Consider the following 18,897-nt stretch of genomic DNA (forward strand, 5'->3'; position numbering starts at 1 on the left):
GAGGGGTTGTGGCGGTAAGCTGTAGAATAGTGGAAATTAACTGGGGAGACCTGTGGGTGAAGGTGCAGAGGTGAGTTGAAATGGGAGTGGGGAGGGGGATGTGGTGAGTTGTGGATGGTGGGTTGCAGAATTGTCAGCTGCAGATGGGGGTTTCCAGTTCAAGCAGGGGGGTGCTGGGAAGTTGGAAAGAAGCGGAGTCAAGGATGGCCCAGATAAAGGGAGTATGGTATTCCCTGCCAAAAAAGCCATGCATATACACATAGACAGTAAAATACATTTCTCACATTTACCAGTCAGATTCAAGTCTGCTTTGGATCTTTGAAAGTGACTGGTGATATGCATCAAGTAGAGAGACAGGAAAAAATATACAGCACAGGATTTAGGAAATATGCTTTGTTATCCTGTGAGGTTCTTCCTGGATTTTTGGTGTAGTGGATTACAGAAAACAAGATACAGGTAAACTGGGTGAACTTGCTGACTAAACTGTTTTCCTGGAAAGCATTAGTAGCCAACTGATTGATTGGTTTCCCTTGTTGCCCGGAGGTGCTTTCAGTTTAATGAGCTATCCCCATAATGTAGACCATTCTAGGCTCTCATATTAGGCCATTAGAAAGACCAGCATCCTCTTCAAATTGAGTGTCACTGATGTTCCTTGTAGTAAATATTTAATAGAGAATTTTTTTTATATAAATAAAAAATTAAAAAAACACCATCAAATATCAGTTTATGTACTTGTAAATTGACCAAAAACCATGGTAGTGTAATTGAAGTGAATGTTTTTTTAAAGTTTTGCTAATATCGTAGTACAAATATATCTCTGAACTACAACTTTAAAGAATTCCAAAAAGTTGTATTACATGTTTTAAAAAAAAAAAAAAGCTATTAATATACAGTCATCAGCTCTGTATATTAAAACATGCACAACTGTACAGAAATAGAGTGATTTTATATTCATGTAATGTTGCTCTGCAGCTTCTCTTGGTGCTTGTTTCTCAGTGAAAACAGTAACTTTCATCTTTGTATTTACTGGTTTGAAAGGCTGCTGTATATTAGTAAAAATTGCCTTCTGACTATGCTACTTTATTTTGAATACCACCTTTAGAACTCAAGGAAGAGAGATGCATTAATGCAGATGGCGTGCACTGCACTGAAAAAAGTAGGCATGGCTACATTGTTCTAAATCCAGGGTTTGGCTTAAAAGACAATGATTACATAAAATCTGAGACCACTTGCTTTATTCAATTGACATATATTATAGCTAACACTTTGCCCGAGCCTACCTTAAAAATAAACATCATTAAAACAGTTGGTGAATAAAGATGAGAGTGGGCGACTGCGGAACTCATCTCTAGCCAAATTCTGAACTTGTGCTCCTTTTTTACCCCAATGAGGTGTGGCTTGGGACATTCCCAAAGATGCAGTATGTGCGGCGCAGGAATGACTCGGCCTGTAGCTCATTGGAGGAAAAAAGAGTACAAGTTGAGAGTCTAGCTAGAGATTAGCTAATATCTGTTGGTGAGTACTTAACCAGCAACTGTTGACAATAAACACTTTTGTCAGCACTATGTACCATACAATTTAGCATATAGAATGTAAGGGTCAGAAGCATATAACGTACAACCTAACAATATGCAGTGCAGTGGTCGGAATTATGTATTGTACATCACAGCATATGGAGTACAGAGATCAAGATTATACAACTTGGTATATAAAAGAATTACTCTGTCCAGCAGTGCTGCTTTAGATTCAGTGCTTAAATGAGTGCTTTCAGCATTTAGTTCCAGGATATGACCAAATCCCACGAAATCTAGGACAGATCAAAGGTTTAGGTATTCCATGTCTCTGGGTAACCCCTTCCCCCTACCTCGGCTCTCTGGACATCTTCCACCACCTCACACCACTTACAAGTCTTGAGAGTAGCTGACCAGCCAGCAGCCATCTAAATCCCCATCGCCTGCACGTAGATTCTGCCTCCCCACACCACCTACGTGCAGGGATGTGGGCAGTGTGTGCTTGCCTAAAGATGTCACATGCAGGCTTCCTTCCCCGGGTGCGCACTGTCTTCTGGCAGGCACAGAGGGGCATCGCTTTCTGTGCTGTGCAGTGCCCGGAGACAAAAGAGGGAATTTATTAAAACCAGAGCAGACAGAATCTGAAGCAGCTGTGCATATTAATTGCTCGGTTTCCAGAGGCTCCCTGCTGCCCATTCTCTCCTGCAATGTTGATGGTTGTGGGCACCCCAAGCTGTTGCTGGGTGCCCTCTAACCTGCTGGCCTGTGATTGCTGCTTGCACACAAAGCTGCGCCCAAGTGCACAGAACCTGTATCCCTGTGACTCTGCTGTCCTGTGAGTACTACCTGTATGTTCCCCCTCCTTTGATGTGCTATCTGCATGAACCCTGAGTTGAGGCAGGCTGCCTATGAATGCTGTCATCTGCTGCCCTGTGATTACCTCCCTGTTGTGTCCCCCCTCCTGCAATGTGCTACTTGCTTGGACCCTGAGTTGAGGCCAGGCCACACAACGGCCTTCTTACTGTGTTCCTCAATCCTGTGATGTGCCAGGCCACACAAGGACCCTGTGATCTGCTGCTCTGTGAGTACCTTCTCACTGTGTTATGCCCTGTGATGTTCCACCTAAATGGACTGTGAGTTGAGCTGAGGCCACACAAGACCCCCCTGCTGTATTCCCTCTCTTGCTGTGTTCCCCCTCCTGTTATGTGCTACCTGAGTGGATCCTGAGTCAAGGCCTTCCTTCTGTGATCCCCCTCATGTGACCTAGAAGCTTCTGGTACAATCCTTATTGTATCCTGTTGCTGTTTGCCCCTTACTGTGTTCAGATTTCTTCCCTGTGACCCTGGACTCAATCCTTGTTGTATCCTGGTTATGTTTGCATCTTGCCTGGACTCCTGGTCTTTGACCCTGGACCCAGTTCTTGCCATATCCGGTGGATGTTGGCCCCTTGTGGCGTCCGGATCTTTACCTTGTGACTCTGAAATCAATTCATGCTGTATCCTGCTGCTGTTGGACGCCGCTGTCCCCGTTCCCCGAACCTCTTCGACTTATCCTTGCCATTCAATAGCTCTGAATTGGACTCTTGGACTCCATACTTGCTGTACTGTCTCACCACCCTGCACTTATCCTTTGTTGTTCCTGGTTACCACACATGACCTTTCTACCTGTCTGTCTTTGCTGTAAGATATTTTGAATTGTGAGATTATGACAACTAGGCTCTGACCGCATTCTTGTGCCCTGTACACACGATCGGACATTGATCGGACATTCCGACAACAAAATCCATGGATTTTTTCCAACGGATGTTGGCTCAAATTTGTCTTGCATACACACGGTCGCACAAAGTTGTCGGAAAATCTGATCGGTCTGAACGCGGTGATGTAAAACACGTACGTCGGAACTATAAACGGGGCAGTAGCCAATAGCTTTCGTCTCTTAATTTATTCTGAGCATGCGTGGCACTTTGTGCGTCAGATTTGTGTACACACGATCGGAATTTAACCGATCGGATTTTGTTGTCGGAAAATTTTATATCCTGCTCTCAAACTTTGTGTGTCGGAAATTCCGACGGAAAAAGTCTGATGGAGCCCACACATGATCGGAATTTTCGGCAACACAATCCGATCGCACTTTTTCCGTTGGAAAATCCGACCGTGTGTACAGGGCATAAGTGTGTTGAATATGTTTTTCGTATTAGCTGTCTTTGTAGAGTTAATGCAGTATTAAACTCAAAAATAGAAATTTACTATATTGCAGCTTACTGGCCTTTAATGTGGTGGCTGCATTAATTTCCCTTTTTTATTATTATTATTTATTTATTCATTTTTGTTCCCTTTTTTTCTCTCTTTACTTTTACCTTATTTATTTTACCTTAGTTATCTAGGAAGTATACACTACCTAATATAAAACACACAATATGCCAGAGCTTAAGTTCGACCCCAAAAATGCAAATTTCTTATAACACAATTCACATAAACTAAAAATGTGATAATAAGAAAAATATGTATTCACATCTATTAGTAATAAACTATCCCATTACCAACAAATACACGAAGACGCTCCAAATGTGTTCCAGTGTAGAAACTCCAATGGTCTGATAAAATGAATGTAAGACAGTCCCAGTGTTAGCATTCCGGTTATCAGATACACAATACACTCCAAATGTGTTGCCCTTGTAGACCCTCAAGTGATCAAAAACACTTTAAGGATCCATGCATTCTGGGCTTAAAAAAATGCTGCTTCTACTCGTGTCATGTGTTTTGCCTGCTTTACGTTTAGAGGCAGAAAAAAAGCTCTTCTGGTTTGCGCTTTTGAGAGGAGTTTTCTGGCAGAAAAAAAAAAACGCTAAAAGCTCCTAAGTGCTTGTAGAAAACACTCTATATGAGCATTTGCCAAAAGAACTGTTGTTGTTTTTTTAAGCCCAGCTGCATGGACCCTGACAATCAAAATGTGTCCACAGTAAAGTGACAATCTCCTCCTCCTTCCAACTAATGATTTATCACTGTGCAGCACGAACAATTATAATTGGACTCTTACCATGAATTTATGACCCTAATTAATTCAAATGAGGTAGGGTGTTATAATCATAAATGGCCACAAGATGTCTCTCAGACCTTCAGGGATCTGCTGTATACATTCCGCCACTCCTTTCCTTACCTCAAGACATACCACATAAAAGTGAGCAAATGCCAATCAATAGTGCAGTAAATCATTTAAAACATTTATTTAAATTAAAATAATGCACTCACATTTAGTATACAATCCACATTACACCATTGTGAGTCCATTTTTCAATTGGTCAATTTAAAAAAGTTAAAAAATAACAGATATACTGACCAAAGTACCAGGTGAAAACAAAGGAAAAAACCCTAAGAAAACTAATGCTGTTACTACATCAAGAATTGGTAAGCTGTAATTATTTTGTTTTGGGGTGTCATACAACTGTAAGGCTTGTCATTCAGTGTAGTCATATATGTGACTCAACCTCAGTTTTTTAAACATTTTGAAATACTTGTCCCTTAGATAATAAATAGCATCCACTTGCACAAACCTTTACATGACCCAGTCCTCACCAGTTGTCTTGAACTGGGTGAATTACTTGCAAGAATCAGGGTGTTTCCTGGCCAGCATCCTAACAGCTATAAAGTGTGCAAAGCTGACTATACACTAGTAGATTTTTAAACAAATTTTTGCGAATGTTCATACAAACATTTGTATGAAAAGTCTTTGTAGATATGGTGACTGGGCGAATGTCATTTGAAAGTACTTTAGAATGTTGTTTGCGTTTAACATTCAATTTTGAAATTAAATTAATTTCCTGAAAGAAAACTACATACATTGTTAGAAATGTGTTATTTTCAAGAAAAAAATTTAGTCTTGCATCTTGAAATGTTTTTGTCACTGTGGTCAAAAACAAACATCGATTTGACCCTACTATTAGAAAATCGAACAAACATTCTTAAAAACTACTGTAAAGCCAGGACGTAGTTAAAGAAACTCACAATATTATGTCACATTAATAAACAATTTTCGGCTGCAAGTTTAAGAAATCAAACTAATCTAAGAAACCTTATACCTGGGCATCTAATTTATATGTAATGCAGCCATGCTTCTGTGCACTTTAACTCATGGGAAACGGCAGAGGGTGGTGCTTAGAACTAAGGAACGCACCCTATATTTTTAATTTCTCAAGTTCAGGGCCATTCAGAAAATAAAGCTAACAAACCCATAAATATTTGGTGAGTGGGGCATCCAAAGTAATTGGCTGAATAATATACAGAGCCATCCAGTAGGTATGCATGATTCTTTTTACGTTAGTTTAAATTTGGAATGCTCGTGTTTGCGTAAAGGTGTACTTATTAAAACAGTGAACTGCTTCAACTGTTTCAAGAAATTGTACGAATTGAAAAGTATAAAGGCAGTCCATATATTATCTGATATGATATGATTCTGCTCAATTTCTCCAGAGACCTGTATTTTGTTATGGTGTTCTTTAACTATCCATTTTCTTACAGATGTACGTCAGAAGAGTCGTGACATGTTAATTGATGAATTAAGCCGGTGCCATCAACTGGGCCTTACATTATACAATATCCACCCTGGATCCCATTTAGGAGAAATGTCTGTAAACAAGTGCCTTGAGCTCATTGCTGAGGGCATTAACCATGCACATTCACAAGTGCCTGACATCACAGTGGGTAAGTGTTCTCACGGCAGGTGTTAGATGGTATATTCTTGTATGTGTCTCATCCCTAGTTTACAGTTCTACAGTTATAGTAGATCTAAAAACCCAACTAATAAAATCTTTAACATGTTAATGTTATTCTAAAAGTCTTTTTCAGTCCCTTAAAAATGGAACTAAACCCTTCTATCCTTTATGGCCAAGGAAGCTGCCATTTTAACTTCTGTTTGATCTGCAGTTACCATGGCGCTGCACATGTGATATGTTGTGACACCAGCTTTTTAACGGCTTAAAAAATTTATTTGTACCTGGCTTTTCTTCTATGCCCTTGTTGATCCTGCCAAAAAATCTGTTAGTCACATGTGTTTCTTTGCTCTCTGTCTCTGCTGACAGTTATCAGTAAGCACTTTTCCCAGCTATTTCCAAGGTCTAAAGGACTCTTCCTTTCTGTGTTATGAAGATGAGGGGAAGGAGGGGTGATCTGTAGTCTAAAACCCCACCTGTACTAGGGTGACAACACTGTAGACTACAGATAAACTATGGTGAGTGTGCATTATCAATCTAGGAAAAGTGTTATTTGGAGGGCCAAAAAGGTCAAATTAAAAGCATGAAATAAATGACTTGTTAAGATGAAATCAGGTTAATTACTGAAGCTGGATATACATTAACGTCCATAACAGTTACTGCCAAGAAGACCAGCGCTTCCATCTACTATATCCAATAACAATTTGTGGCTCCCAAAATTTACTTGGCCAGACACTTGCAAAGGTGCTGCTGTTACCATTCGAAGGTATTATTCTCCAGGTACTGATATCCAACCATCAACAAAGAGAGCTTTCAAAACTTTTCACACTAAGGGGCCTTTTAATAACTATAACACAGTTTTCTTGTTGGTGGACGGGTGTCCATGTCTTCTGTCTGGGAAAATAAAACCCCCAATTGTGCAGCAGCACCGTGAACCTGGTTATTTGTTTTATCTGTCAGCTAGGACAACCTGCCAAAATAGCATTGGGTTGATTTATCAGTTACTGAAACGGTCATTATAAAGGGCCTGTGACTTTTGACATCAAGCTGGTATACCTTCGACTGCAGATGCCAGTAAAGAAGACCACATCAGGCAGGTGTAAATTTTAAATTAACTGATAAATCAACCCAATGCTATTTTGGCAGGTTGTCCTAACTGACAGATAAAACAAATAACCAGGTTCACCAGGTGTACCATCGACTGCAAATGCCAGTAAAGAAGACCGCATCAGGCAGGTGTATATTACTGTCATCAAAGAGGACCTGTTATCAGGCAGCTGATGTTATTGGCCTTTCAATTAAATTGTAAATACTAACTTACAATATGGCATGGTGTAGAGTAAGCAGATTAATGAGGACTTGACCTGTCACATCTGGCAGGTGCATTAGTAAATTATACCTATTATGACTTTTTATTCGCCCAATATATTTTTATATGCATTGAATCATTTCTAATGGAAATGAGGCTGTTTTTGTCTGTCAATGTGAACAGATCTGCCCACTATCCAAACATGATGCAACCTGCTGAGTACTGTTTTCTCTCTTTTACAGTGCTGGAGAATATGAGCTGTCAAGGTAGCACAGTTGGAGGTCGCTTTGAAGAGCTACGTGGAATTATAGACCTTGTCAGAGACAAGACTCGAATTGGCGTGTGTCTAGATACCTGTCATGCTTTTGCTGCTGGTTAGTACCATGTTGTTCTGTTCTTGTGTAATATTTTTATAGTTGTAATATACAACATTATCTTCTCTCTGGCCTACTTACCATAGGTCACAATTTGTCAGAAGAAAAAGGCCTCAAGCATATGCTAGATGAGTTTGATAAAGTTGTTGGTCTCTTATACCTCAGAGCAGTTCATCTGAATGACTCTAAAGGTCAGTCTTCTTTGTTTTTGTTTTGTTTTGTTTTGTATTTTTGTTTTGTTTTGATTAAGCTATTTTTTTTTTTAAAGATGATGAAATTGTATATTTCAGATTTAGCACCTTAAAGAGGAGCTCCAGTCTTTCCTCAAAAAATGTAAAGTGAGCAGCTACAAATACTGTAGCTGCTGACTTTTAATATAAGAACACTTACCTGTCCAGTGATCCCGCACTGTCCTCACCCGAGCTGATTCTCCAATCTGTTTTGGGTCTAGGCGCCCACATCTTAAGTAAGGGAAACTGGCAGTGAAGCCTTGCAGCTTCACTGCCAGTTTCCTGCTGCACATGAGCGAGCCATGCTATACTTTGTGAATGGTCCTGCAGTCTTCTGGGACCTGTGATGTGTTCCAGATGTCTACAGGGGAAGGAGGGTAGGGCAAACTTCTGCTCAGATCGCTGCGGTGATCCAACCTGAAGTGATAACAGGTACCTGTCAAGACCAGGTACCTGGTCCCCCCCCCCCCCCCCCAAGAAGTGCCAATAACTATAGAGGAGGGGGAGGATGCAAACAAGTGGAGCTTCCCTTTTTTGTGTGAATTTCCGCTTTAAGGCAACATAATGAAAGTAAGCTGTAGACCAAAGCTTACCTTGCCATTTTTGTATTTAGGGTGACAAATAGTTTGTGTTTGCTTCATAGCTTTAGCTGTAATTTATTGATTTTTTTATCTATATTTTATTTACTGTTTTTTTTTTCTCTTTTTGTTGAGGGACACAGGATTTAGAAACATTTGGATTTTACTGCTGCCTACAGGAGTATTTGAACACTAGCAAATTAAAAACAGTGACCGGCCTGGTATAACCTCTCTCACTCCCAGCATGCCTCAAATTTTTTTGCTAGTGTATTAGGTGAATAGACATCATTTCTCAAGATTATTTTTTTCTTCAGTCAAGACTTTTCTACACGCTACCTGCACTAGTTTCTTTAGGCAACTCTCCATATTGGTGTATCCCCTGCAACGGGTTTAGAGGTTGTATCCAAACCCCACTGGACTGGACAGTTGTGGGGCCTTCCTGGAATGTGACCTTTGGGCACTGGGTTGTGAATTTGGTTTCAGACATTTGTGTTAGTTAGCGGCAGATCGCTTTCCAGGTCCAGAACTTGTCTCTAAAGTACTTATTTATGAGTACTCTGTGTGGGCTGAGTATCAATCGTTATTTTGTTTATTAGACCACAAATCGAAGAGGAGAATCACGATCCACTAACCGTTCCTGGACTGATTGCAGTTCTCCCTCTCAAGCAATATAAAGAATAGAAAACAAAGGGTGCAAACGCCTAGTGCATTATCCGCAGCAATTTATTCAAAGATTAAAGACATAAAATCTAATCACAAAACTATTGTGAATACCAGCGTTGTATGGATCAGAAACCAGCCCATCTAGGAACTCCTCAGGTTCGAGTGGATGATGACACTAGCTTTTCGGCGGACAAGCCCCCTTCTTCAGAGCAGACCTGGTATGTCTGGTCCTTCTACTTCCTTAAGTAGGCTTTAGCTTTTCCCCAAAGAGCATTAGCTGGTGTCTTCATCCAATCGAACCTGATGAGTTCCTAGATGAGCTTGCTCTTGGTTTCTGGGTTATAAAACGTTATTCACAATAGTTTTGCAAGTGTATTTTTTAAAATAATTTCTTTATTTAGGAAAGAAGAGCATGTGGAAATACAGAGCCCACAATGGTACATATATAAAAATAGAAATAACCATTCCCATGAACATAGTCAATGATACAAACACCACTTTGTAAGAAAAGATGATCACCTGTCTGAAGGGAATCACACCAAGCTTCAGGGGGCCAGGAGGCCCCCGTGCCCCACACTACCACTTTTTCCACGGCGATCACCATTTTTGTAAATAGAAATAAAGCCAGAAACGAACTGACCCTTAGGTCTTAGCAATCTTAGAAACACAGTGTAGAAATAGCAGATGGAAGAAGAAGAAAGAGAGAGGAAGAGGGGAGTTAGAGACACACCAAAAAAAAAGGGGGGGGGGAGAGATAATACCACCATCCAGTCATGCCAACTCTGTCTGGGGAGCCTCCCAAGTCGTCACACTGCAGGGGACCAGAGGGCCACCAAGTCCTTCATTGCGTGAATGTCCGCCACTTTCTTCAACCAGACGGCCACCAACGGTGGCTGTACCTGCTTCCAGCACAAGGGGATGCAGCTTTTTGCCGCCGTGAGCAGAAGAGGCAATATGGATCTCCTATAAATCTTACTAGGAATCTCGTGGTGATGCAAAAGGAAGAATTCAGGGTTTGCCGGTAACTCAAGATCAGTGAACTTTTGAACTATGCGGTGTACCTCTGTCCAGACGGAATGAAGGATGCGGCAAGACCAGAAGATGTGGAGGAGCGATCCAAACTCCTCTCCAACAAAGGACTATGCTATGAGGAAACATCTTGTGGATCTTTTCTGGTGTGTAGTACCACCAGGACAGTACCTTAAATCCCACCTACTGGTGTCTGTCGCAGATCGAAGTTTTGTGAGATAAGAGGAGGAGCCTATTGACTTGTTTCTCTGTAAATTTTAATCCTAGCTCTCGCTCCCACTTGGCAATATAGGGAGTCCTGAAGTCCGGAGGTTGGGATACCAATAGTTGATAAGTCAAAGAAATTGCATGACTCAATGGAGACTGCTCCAGGCTTAACAATTCAAAGGAGGTTAGTTGCCGCCTGAAAGCTACTGGGGGGGGGGGGGGGCAGCAAAGAGCCAATATAATGGGCTAACTGTATTTTTTGACAAAAAGAGAGCCCGCCAGGGTCGGGTCGTCCATAATTTGTTGCCTGTTTTTCCACTGTCCATTAGTGAGGAAGTGTTGGGCCTGTGACCTCTCGACCAGTTTCAACTCTAGAAATCTAGGGTCATTGAGTCCCGGACTGAAACCCAGATTGCCAACAATGGGGGTGAGTGGAGATGGGATTGATGTGACAGAGAATTTGCGGAAGGCCCCCCGGGTAATCTGCAACGTTACCCCCACTGTGGGATGGTCCAGTATCCGATTTGGCAAGGGCTTCTGGCACCAGGGCAGCGATTCCAGCTGGACCCCCGTTAGGGTTCGCTCTACTTGGACCCATTGTTTCAGAGCACCATATCGGCACCAGTCCAAAATACGGGTTGGATGAGACGCCATTTTGGTAAAGGCTGGCATCCGAAAAGGCTATGCCGCCCCTCAGTTTTGGAAGTCGCAGGACGGTTTGCGCCAACTGGAGGGGGTTTCTGGGCCCAGACAAAATTGACAAACGCATGGTTCACTGCCTTAGGAAGAAGGTAGGAACCCGTATGTGGAGTGCCTGAAAGTGGTACAGCAGCTGAAGCATGACATATGTCTTTACTTCCACAAGCAGATTTGGGATAGATAAAAGGGGATTTGTTAAAAAAAAATAGTAAGCCGTCTGCGAACGCCACAATTTTCACGGATAGGGTGGCATCCAAACGCGGGCCTGAGATGTTTGGATTATCCCTGATGAATCGCAGGAAGGGTTCCAGGGTCAGGATGAATATCAGAGGTGATAAGGGGCACCCCTGTCTCGCCCCATTTGTTATCCGAAACAATGATAAAAGGTGGCCGTTGACCTTGACCTGCACCGACGGACAAGAATATATGGCTTGAACCCAGTTCATCATGCGCTCCCTCAGGCCTATGCATCTAAGAGTCTCAAATAGAAAGGGCCTTCTCTGCGTCGGTCGAGAGGAGCAGCAGTGGGGTCTTCTGTGTCCACGCAGCATGAATCAGATTAATTGCCTTGGTTGTGTTGTTGCGTGCCTCCCTCATAGAAACAAACCCGACTTGGTCAGAATGGATCAGTTGTGGAATCAGGTCTATCAAACACATGGAGAGGATTTTGGTGATTTTAAGATCCACATTTAAAAGGGAAATCGGCCGGTAGTTTTGGCAATGTACGGGGTCTTTGCTCTCCTTTGGAGTTGCTGCAATATATGCATGCAGTGCGTCTCCCGGGAGGGCCGTCCCCCCTCCCCCCTGTCGCATTATACGCAGAGAGAAAGTGTGGGATCAAAAGATCCCCAAAGGTCTTGTAGTATAGAATGGAGTAACCATCTTGGCCTGGGGCCTTGCCCAGTTGCATTTGTGCCATCGCCAGGGCCACTTCATCTGCTCAGATGGGTTTCTCTAGATCGGTCAGTTCCTCCTCTGAGAGATGAGGAAGTCCAGACCTTTGCAGGTAGTCCTGAATAGTCTTCCGGTGGATTTTTACTGCTCGGACGTCGGGCGCAGGAGATTGTACAAAGAAGTATAATACTCCCGAAACAGCTTAGCTATATCCTCTGTAGCATGGACTTTATTGTGGGTGTCAATAAGAAGTTCAGGGATAAACGTTTGAGCTTGCTGGGTTCTCAAAGCCCGCGCCAGCAACTTACTGCATTTGGTGATAAAAACCCTTTGTAGCCTTTGTGCTTCTCACAAATCATCATTGGAGCAACCTCAGGGTTCACGTTTGTGGAAAAAAACAGTCTGAATTCCCTTGACACCTCAGCGACCTCTGGCATTTGTGTCAGGGTATCGTTAAGCTTCCATATCCACTGTTTAGGAGCGGGCTGCAGTAAGCCGATGTCTACAAAAACCGGGCGTGATCTGAAAAAGTGATAGAGCCAATCGAGGCCGAGGTAACCCTGGACAAGAGCAATTGAGGCATCAAAAAAAGATCAATTCTGGTGCAGGAATCATGCAGGTGCAAGTAGAATGTGTAGTCTCTATGGCTGGGGTGAAGAACCTGCCACACATCTACGAGGTGGAAAGCATAGAAGTTCCTCTTTAGTTGTTTTAATGCCGCGTAAGAGATTGCAGAGGTATTCCTGGAGGAATCCAGGGCTGGATCCATGACATAGGTCATGTCACCCCCCCCCCCCCCCCCAGGATCACCGCACCCTCAGCAAAGTCTCCTAATTTGGTCAAAATTGGGTCCAGGAAAGCAATCTGATTTGAGTTTGGGAGGTATAGGTTCACCAAGGTGACTAAGGAACCCCCCAGCGTCCCCTTTACAAAGAGAGCTCTTCCCTCCCCATCACTCAATTGATCCTTCATTAACCACTGGGTGGTTCCACGGAACAGCATGCTCACTCCCCTTGACTTAGAATCAGGAGTGCAACCGTGGTATACCGTCAGGAAAATGCGATCACGGAGTCTTGGTATTTTGTTATGTGAAGGGGGGAGAGGAAGGAGGGTGGAAAAAAGGGGTGGGGGAATGGGAGGGGGGGGCGGAAAGTGGGAGGGGGAAATGGAGGGAAGGGAGGAGAGGGGGAAGGAAGGGGGGATGGGCCAGAGAGGCCCAAAAGAACCCAGTGGGGGGGGGGGGGCAGACACCACATGGCACATTGAGAGCCGTTTCCCTGTCACAAAGTAAATGATACCTATCCGGCATTCCCTCCCTCAAAGGACAACAATATCTGTACATGGAGAGCCCTGTGTCCAACATACCCTCTAAATAGGCACATCAATCCTCAGATACAGGGCAGAACCCCACAAAGCTTCAAACATACCCCCCCGCCATGTGCAAGAGAATCCAGGGTCCCCAAACACCGAGTACCTAAACAGTAGATGTCCAATACCAGAGATGCTCGCAGATAGCTCCAGGTACAGCCTCCGGTTCTGTGCTGGTAGGGATATGCCACTGAGTCTCTCCAAGGAATTGGGAAAGGGAAGACACTCCAAAGAGACCAGGGAAGGAGGGCGGGAGTGATCTCGGACAGTCACTGCTGGAGTAGGGCAGGGGGCAAATAAAGGGGGAGTCTCCGGATATGAAGCCAGTGGACCTCTCCCCTCATCACAAAACAACATGCAGGGGCCCAGGTAGAGGCAGAAACCCCTGGACAGTAGTCAGGCTATGCCATGTGCAGCCTATAACCAGGAACACTCGCGGTTGTCGCTCCCGGGACACACATTTCGGACTCATGTACCCCCACCGGCATCTGGTCTCCTCTCCTTCGTCTGGTAGAGCGGTGGGGTAGACCCGGTCTGGGGGCCCGAGGTGCAGAGCGAGAATCGCTGGCAGGCAGCAGTCTGGAAGGGGAATTGGCTTCATATATGGGAGATCTGCATAGCGTCGCAGGGTAAAGGAAGAGTTGTCCTTGCGGACGGTCAGTTGCAGTAGGAACCCCCAGCTGTATGGCAGTGCTGCTCGCCGCAACGGCTCCAGCGAGGGTTTCAGCATGGCCCGTCTTTGCAGAGTGGCCCTAGACACGTCAGGGAATATAGAGATTTGGGCGCTGTTGAATTCAATCTGGCCCTTAGAACACGCTGCACTAATGCCCCGTACACACGGTCGGACTTTGTTTGGACATTCCGACAACAAAATCCTAGGATTTTTTACGACGGATGTTGGCACAAACTTGTCTTGCATACACACGGTCACAAAGTTGACGGAAAATCCGATCGTTCTGAACGTGGTGACGTAAAACACGTACGTCGGGACTATAAACGGGGCAGTGGCCAATAGCTTTCATCTCTTTATTTATTCTGAGCATGCGTGGCACTTTGTCCGTCGGATTTGTGTACACACAATCGGAATTTCTGACAACGGATTTTGTTGTCGGAAAATTTTATATCCTGCTCTCAAACTTTGTGTGTCGGAAAATCCGATGGAAAATGTGTGATGAAGCCTACACACGGTCGGAATTTCCGACAACAAGGTCCTATCACACATTTTCCGTCGGAAAATCCAACCGTGTGTACTGGGAATATGAATAAGGTCCTTCTGGGAGTACTGATGGAGACTGGAAATCACGTCCCGGGGCAGTCATGTTCCATTGGTCTAGGCCCAAGCACACAGTGCACCCGGTCAAACTCCATAGTGGCGGGAGGGTCCGCGTCCAAGACCTGATTTAGGATCGCCACATTGGTGGCCTGCAGGTTCTCAGGGCCAGTGGCCTCAGACAGCCCCCGGATCCGTAGATTGTTGCGGCGGCTCCGGTTCTCCAAATCCTTCGCTGTGTGACCCTTTTCCAGTTGGGTGACCCGGAGCTCACTTCCGATTCTTCCTTGCTCAATTTGTCGTCTAACACATGGACCACGGAGCGGAGCTCATGGAAGTCCCGGCGATGTTGCCCCTCCACCCACATGACCAGAGTCTCCATGTCTGCTTTTGTTGGTAGTGTACGGAGCAGGGCCCTGATATCAGTGTCGGTCTGGGGTGACCGTGTGGAGGCTTCCGAGCTGCTGGGCGAGGGGTCCAGGAGTGAAGGCAGCCCCTCTAGCGAGTTAGGCATGGAAAGCTGTGAGGCGGCCATGGATGTGGATGGCGATTCCGCAGGCCCTCTCCCGCCAGGTGTCACTTCAGGGGAGGCGGGGTAGTGAGCTGTAGGCTGGAAATACCGACTGATCGAGGCTGCTGGAGCAAATTTGGATGAACCCCTGATCTTCCTGCATTTCGTTAGGTCATTGCAGGATTGTTAGGTAAGCATGTCAGCCGTTTTTGGCAGGTCGGTAATCTGGAGCTCTAGCAATGAGCTTCTTCACTCCGCCATGTTCAAGCCATGCCCCCTTGCGAGTGTCTTTTATGTTTTTTTACCTTTTGAATAAATGTGGATAATACACTAGGTGCTCTGGGTCTGGGAATACTCCTGAATAATCATGGTTTAGGGCATAATGTAAGGGGAGACTCCATCTTGTCATGTATGAATTTCACCATGTGGGACCAGTAATCTTGTATTATTGAGCAGGACCAAATGATATGGAAGAAGTTGTTGGCGGAGCTACCGCATCTGGGGCATAGTGGGCTGTAGTTGGTTCTATATTTAGCCAGGCGAAGAGAAGTCAGATAGGACCTATGTATGATGTATAATTGTGTGAGACGGTCTGAGAGCTTGGGAGATACTTTTTTACATGTATCTAATGCATTCTCCCATTCGTCATCCTCCATCCCCCCCACGTCCCCAGTCCAGCGATCTTTCAATCGATAGGCGAGTGTTGTAGCGGTTGGGCGGAGGAGAGAATTGTAAAATATTGAGATAAGTTTTGGAGATTCCGGCCCAGTTATTACATTTAGAATGTACAATCATTCTAGGTTGGTGGGGGTTGTCACGAAATTGAGTCTGTAAGGCGTGACAGAGCTGGAGGTAAATAAAGTGCATAGAATTAGGGAGACTAAATTCATCTTTGAGTTGTTGAAACGACAGGATATTACCACAAAATTCATCCGATAGGCTCATCACACCCTGAGTGATCCAAAGATTGTGGTCTGGTATCGTTAGTAATTCTTTTAGGCCTGGGTTGTTCCAGAGGGGTGTCTGTGAGTGCGTAGGGGGGGGGTCTTGAGCCTGCATCTCACCACTTCCCATATTTTACAGTGGTTATAAAGTAGTCCCTCTTGGCTTCCCATAACCCAAGGATCTACTGGGTCCCTGAGGAGAAGCTGGAACTGGTGTGTATGGGGAGCAAACAAGGGCCAAATAACGGTCCTTGTTGTTTTTATCCAGATAGAAGAAGTGGGACAATTGCGCTGACAAATAATACCAATTAAAATCTGGTAGTGCTGTGCCCCCTAATTCAGTGGGGTTCTTCAGCACCTGCCAAGACAATTTGTGTCAGGTTTTGCCCCACACAAAGGAATTTAGAATGGCTTCTATAGATTTGAAAATCCTCAGGGTTAGGTACACCGGAGTATGCCACAGTACATATAGGAACTTGGGAAGTAATACCATTTTGATTAGGTTTATGCGGCCCATTACTCCCGAGGGAAGTTTGGCCCACGTCTGTGTCTTTGTTTTTAGGGTCATGGACAGGCGATCTATGTTCAGCTTGACATATTCGTCCAGGGAGCGGGTGTTTGTTATGCCAAGGTATTTCATGGAACTAACTCGAATAAGGGGGGAGGAGGCTTGGGTCTCCGTGGGGGCACCAATATCAAGGGGATAGACTTGGGATTTGTCCCAATTGATTTTCAGACCAGAGTATTTTTTTTACGAATTTTTGTATTACTTCCAGGGCTGTCGTTAAGGAAGGGCCAGCCTCTTCTAAGTAAAATAACATGTCTGCGTATAGACTCACTGTCTCCGTCAAGTGTCCGCATTGCACACCCTGACTGTGTTCGTAATGAGGACGCCAAAGGTTCCACCGCCAAGGCATATAACAGGAGGGACAAAGGGCAACCCTGACATGTGCCCCTGGAAAGGGGGAAGGCGCCAGAGACCCTCCCATTGACCAGCCCCTGGCGCTAGGATCTTGGTAGAGGAGTTGGATCCACTTGGTAAAGTTGGGCCCGAATCCAAACCGTGACAGACAATCCCAGAGGTAGTCCCACTCTACGGAATCAAATGCCTTTGCAGAATCTAAAGACACCAAAATTCTGGACCCAATCTGGTTATGTCTGGCCTGCAGGTTCATATATAGCCTGCGCAGGGTAAATACCATGTTTTTTGCAGGCATAAACCCAGTCTGGTCCGGGTGGATTAGGGAGAGGATCACTTTATTCAATCGTAGTGCCAGGACTTTGTCCAAGATCTTGATGTCTATTTGAAGGAGGGATATTGGGCGTTACGATTCAGGGAATTCCAGATTTTTACCGGGTTTGGGTATGAGTACTATAAAGGCTTCACTCATCGATTTAGGTAAGGAGCCGGTTATAAATATATGGGAGAATAATTTGTATAGTTTGGGGACAAGGGTTTCGCTGTAGGTTGTGTAAAATTCAAGGGGAAGACCATCTGAGCCAGGAGCCTTCGATGGGTTAAGGTAGGACATCGCCTCCACGATGTCCTCCTTAGAAATGGGAGCTTCCAGCATCTTAGTCTGGGATTGGGACAGTGTAGGGACAGCAATCTCAGCTAAGAGTGTTACCACCTCCTCCCTGGGGTTGTTGGTAGTAGAGGAGCATAGGGATGTGACGAAAGAGCACCCTGTCAGGGTCAGTTATCAAAACGTCAGCAGCATTTCGTAAGGAGACCACAGTAGGTGGTCTGTGTTCCAGATGTATTAGGTAGGCTAGTAAATGCCCCACCTGTTTTCCGCATTCGTACATTCTCTGTTTACTGTAGAAGGTCTTCCTCTCTGCCTTTTCAAAATGGAGACTGTTGACCACTCGGGCCTGCAGTTTCAACTGGTCAGCCCTGTCAGGTGATGGGTTGTTAGAGAAAATTTTCTCTACATCTGACAGTTTTTGTTCCGCCTGCCTGACTACCTGTGAGGAGGTCTTCTTATATCTGGAGATGCGCTGTGAGAGTATCATGCAGGCATAGGATTTAAATGAGTCCCAAACAGTATCAAACGGGGCTGAGTCCCTATTGGTTCGGAAAAAGAATTCCCACTCGTGTCGAACCCACCCTATGCCAGGAACCACTGATAACCAAAAGGGGTTAAGTTTCCAGACATAGGTTGTGCGTACAAGTAGTGTCAGATCCGAAGTTGTTGCTTGGCCTCAGTAGAGTGCACCCTCTTTTTCTGAACTTCCATGGAAAAGTCAGGAAATGCCCTGATCTCACCATTCTTGAAGGGGATGTTGCCCTTCACTCTGGTGAGGCGAAGGACTGCATCCCGATCTCGGAAGTTCAATAGCTTTGCAATAAAGGTCCGGGGAGGTGCACCTTGGGGAGGGGGTCTAGCAGCCAGTCTGTGAGCTCTCTCCACAACAAACGACGTGGAGAACTCAGATCTCCCAAATGTGAAAATGAGCAGACTTTCCAGAAATGAGGGGGAGTCGGTTCCCTCCGCTCCCTTGGGCAGCCCCACAAATCACAGGTTACACCTGCGACGCCTGTTTTCCATGTCGTCTTGCTTGGCTAATACTGTGTTGAGCTGATGTTGGAGTCCTTCAGATG

The 18,897-nt window shown here is 44.7% G+C and overlaps 1 protein-coding gene across 6 annotated transcripts in view; it reads left to right on the plus strand.

Moving 5' to 3' along the window:
- LOC141103222 (probable endonuclease 4) overlaps positions 1 to 18,897 on the plus strand; it is a 168,157-nt gene that overhangs the window by 80,437 nt on the left and 68,823 nt on the right. For all 6 annotated transcript variants that reach the window (XM_073592572.1, XM_073592571.1, XM_073592577.1 and 3 more), the window contains 3 exons: positions 6,026 to 6,208; positions 7,768 to 7,899; positions 7,986 to 8,090. In XM_073592572.1, coding sequence (XP_073448673.1) covers positions 6,026 to 6,208; positions 7,768 to 7,899; positions 7,986 to 8,090 — 420 coding nt within the window. The remainder of the gene's footprint in view (positions 1 to 6,025; positions 6,209 to 7,767; positions 7,900 to 7,985; positions 8,091 to 18,897) is intronic.

Source organism: Aquarana catesbeiana, linkage group LG07 (genome assembly GCF_042186555.1).
Source record: "Aquarana catesbeiana isolate 2022-GZ linkage group LG07, ASM4218655v1, whole genome shotgun sequence".
Lineage (NCBI taxonomy): Eukaryota > Metazoa > Chordata > Amphibia > Anura > Ranidae > Aquarana > Aquarana catesbeiana.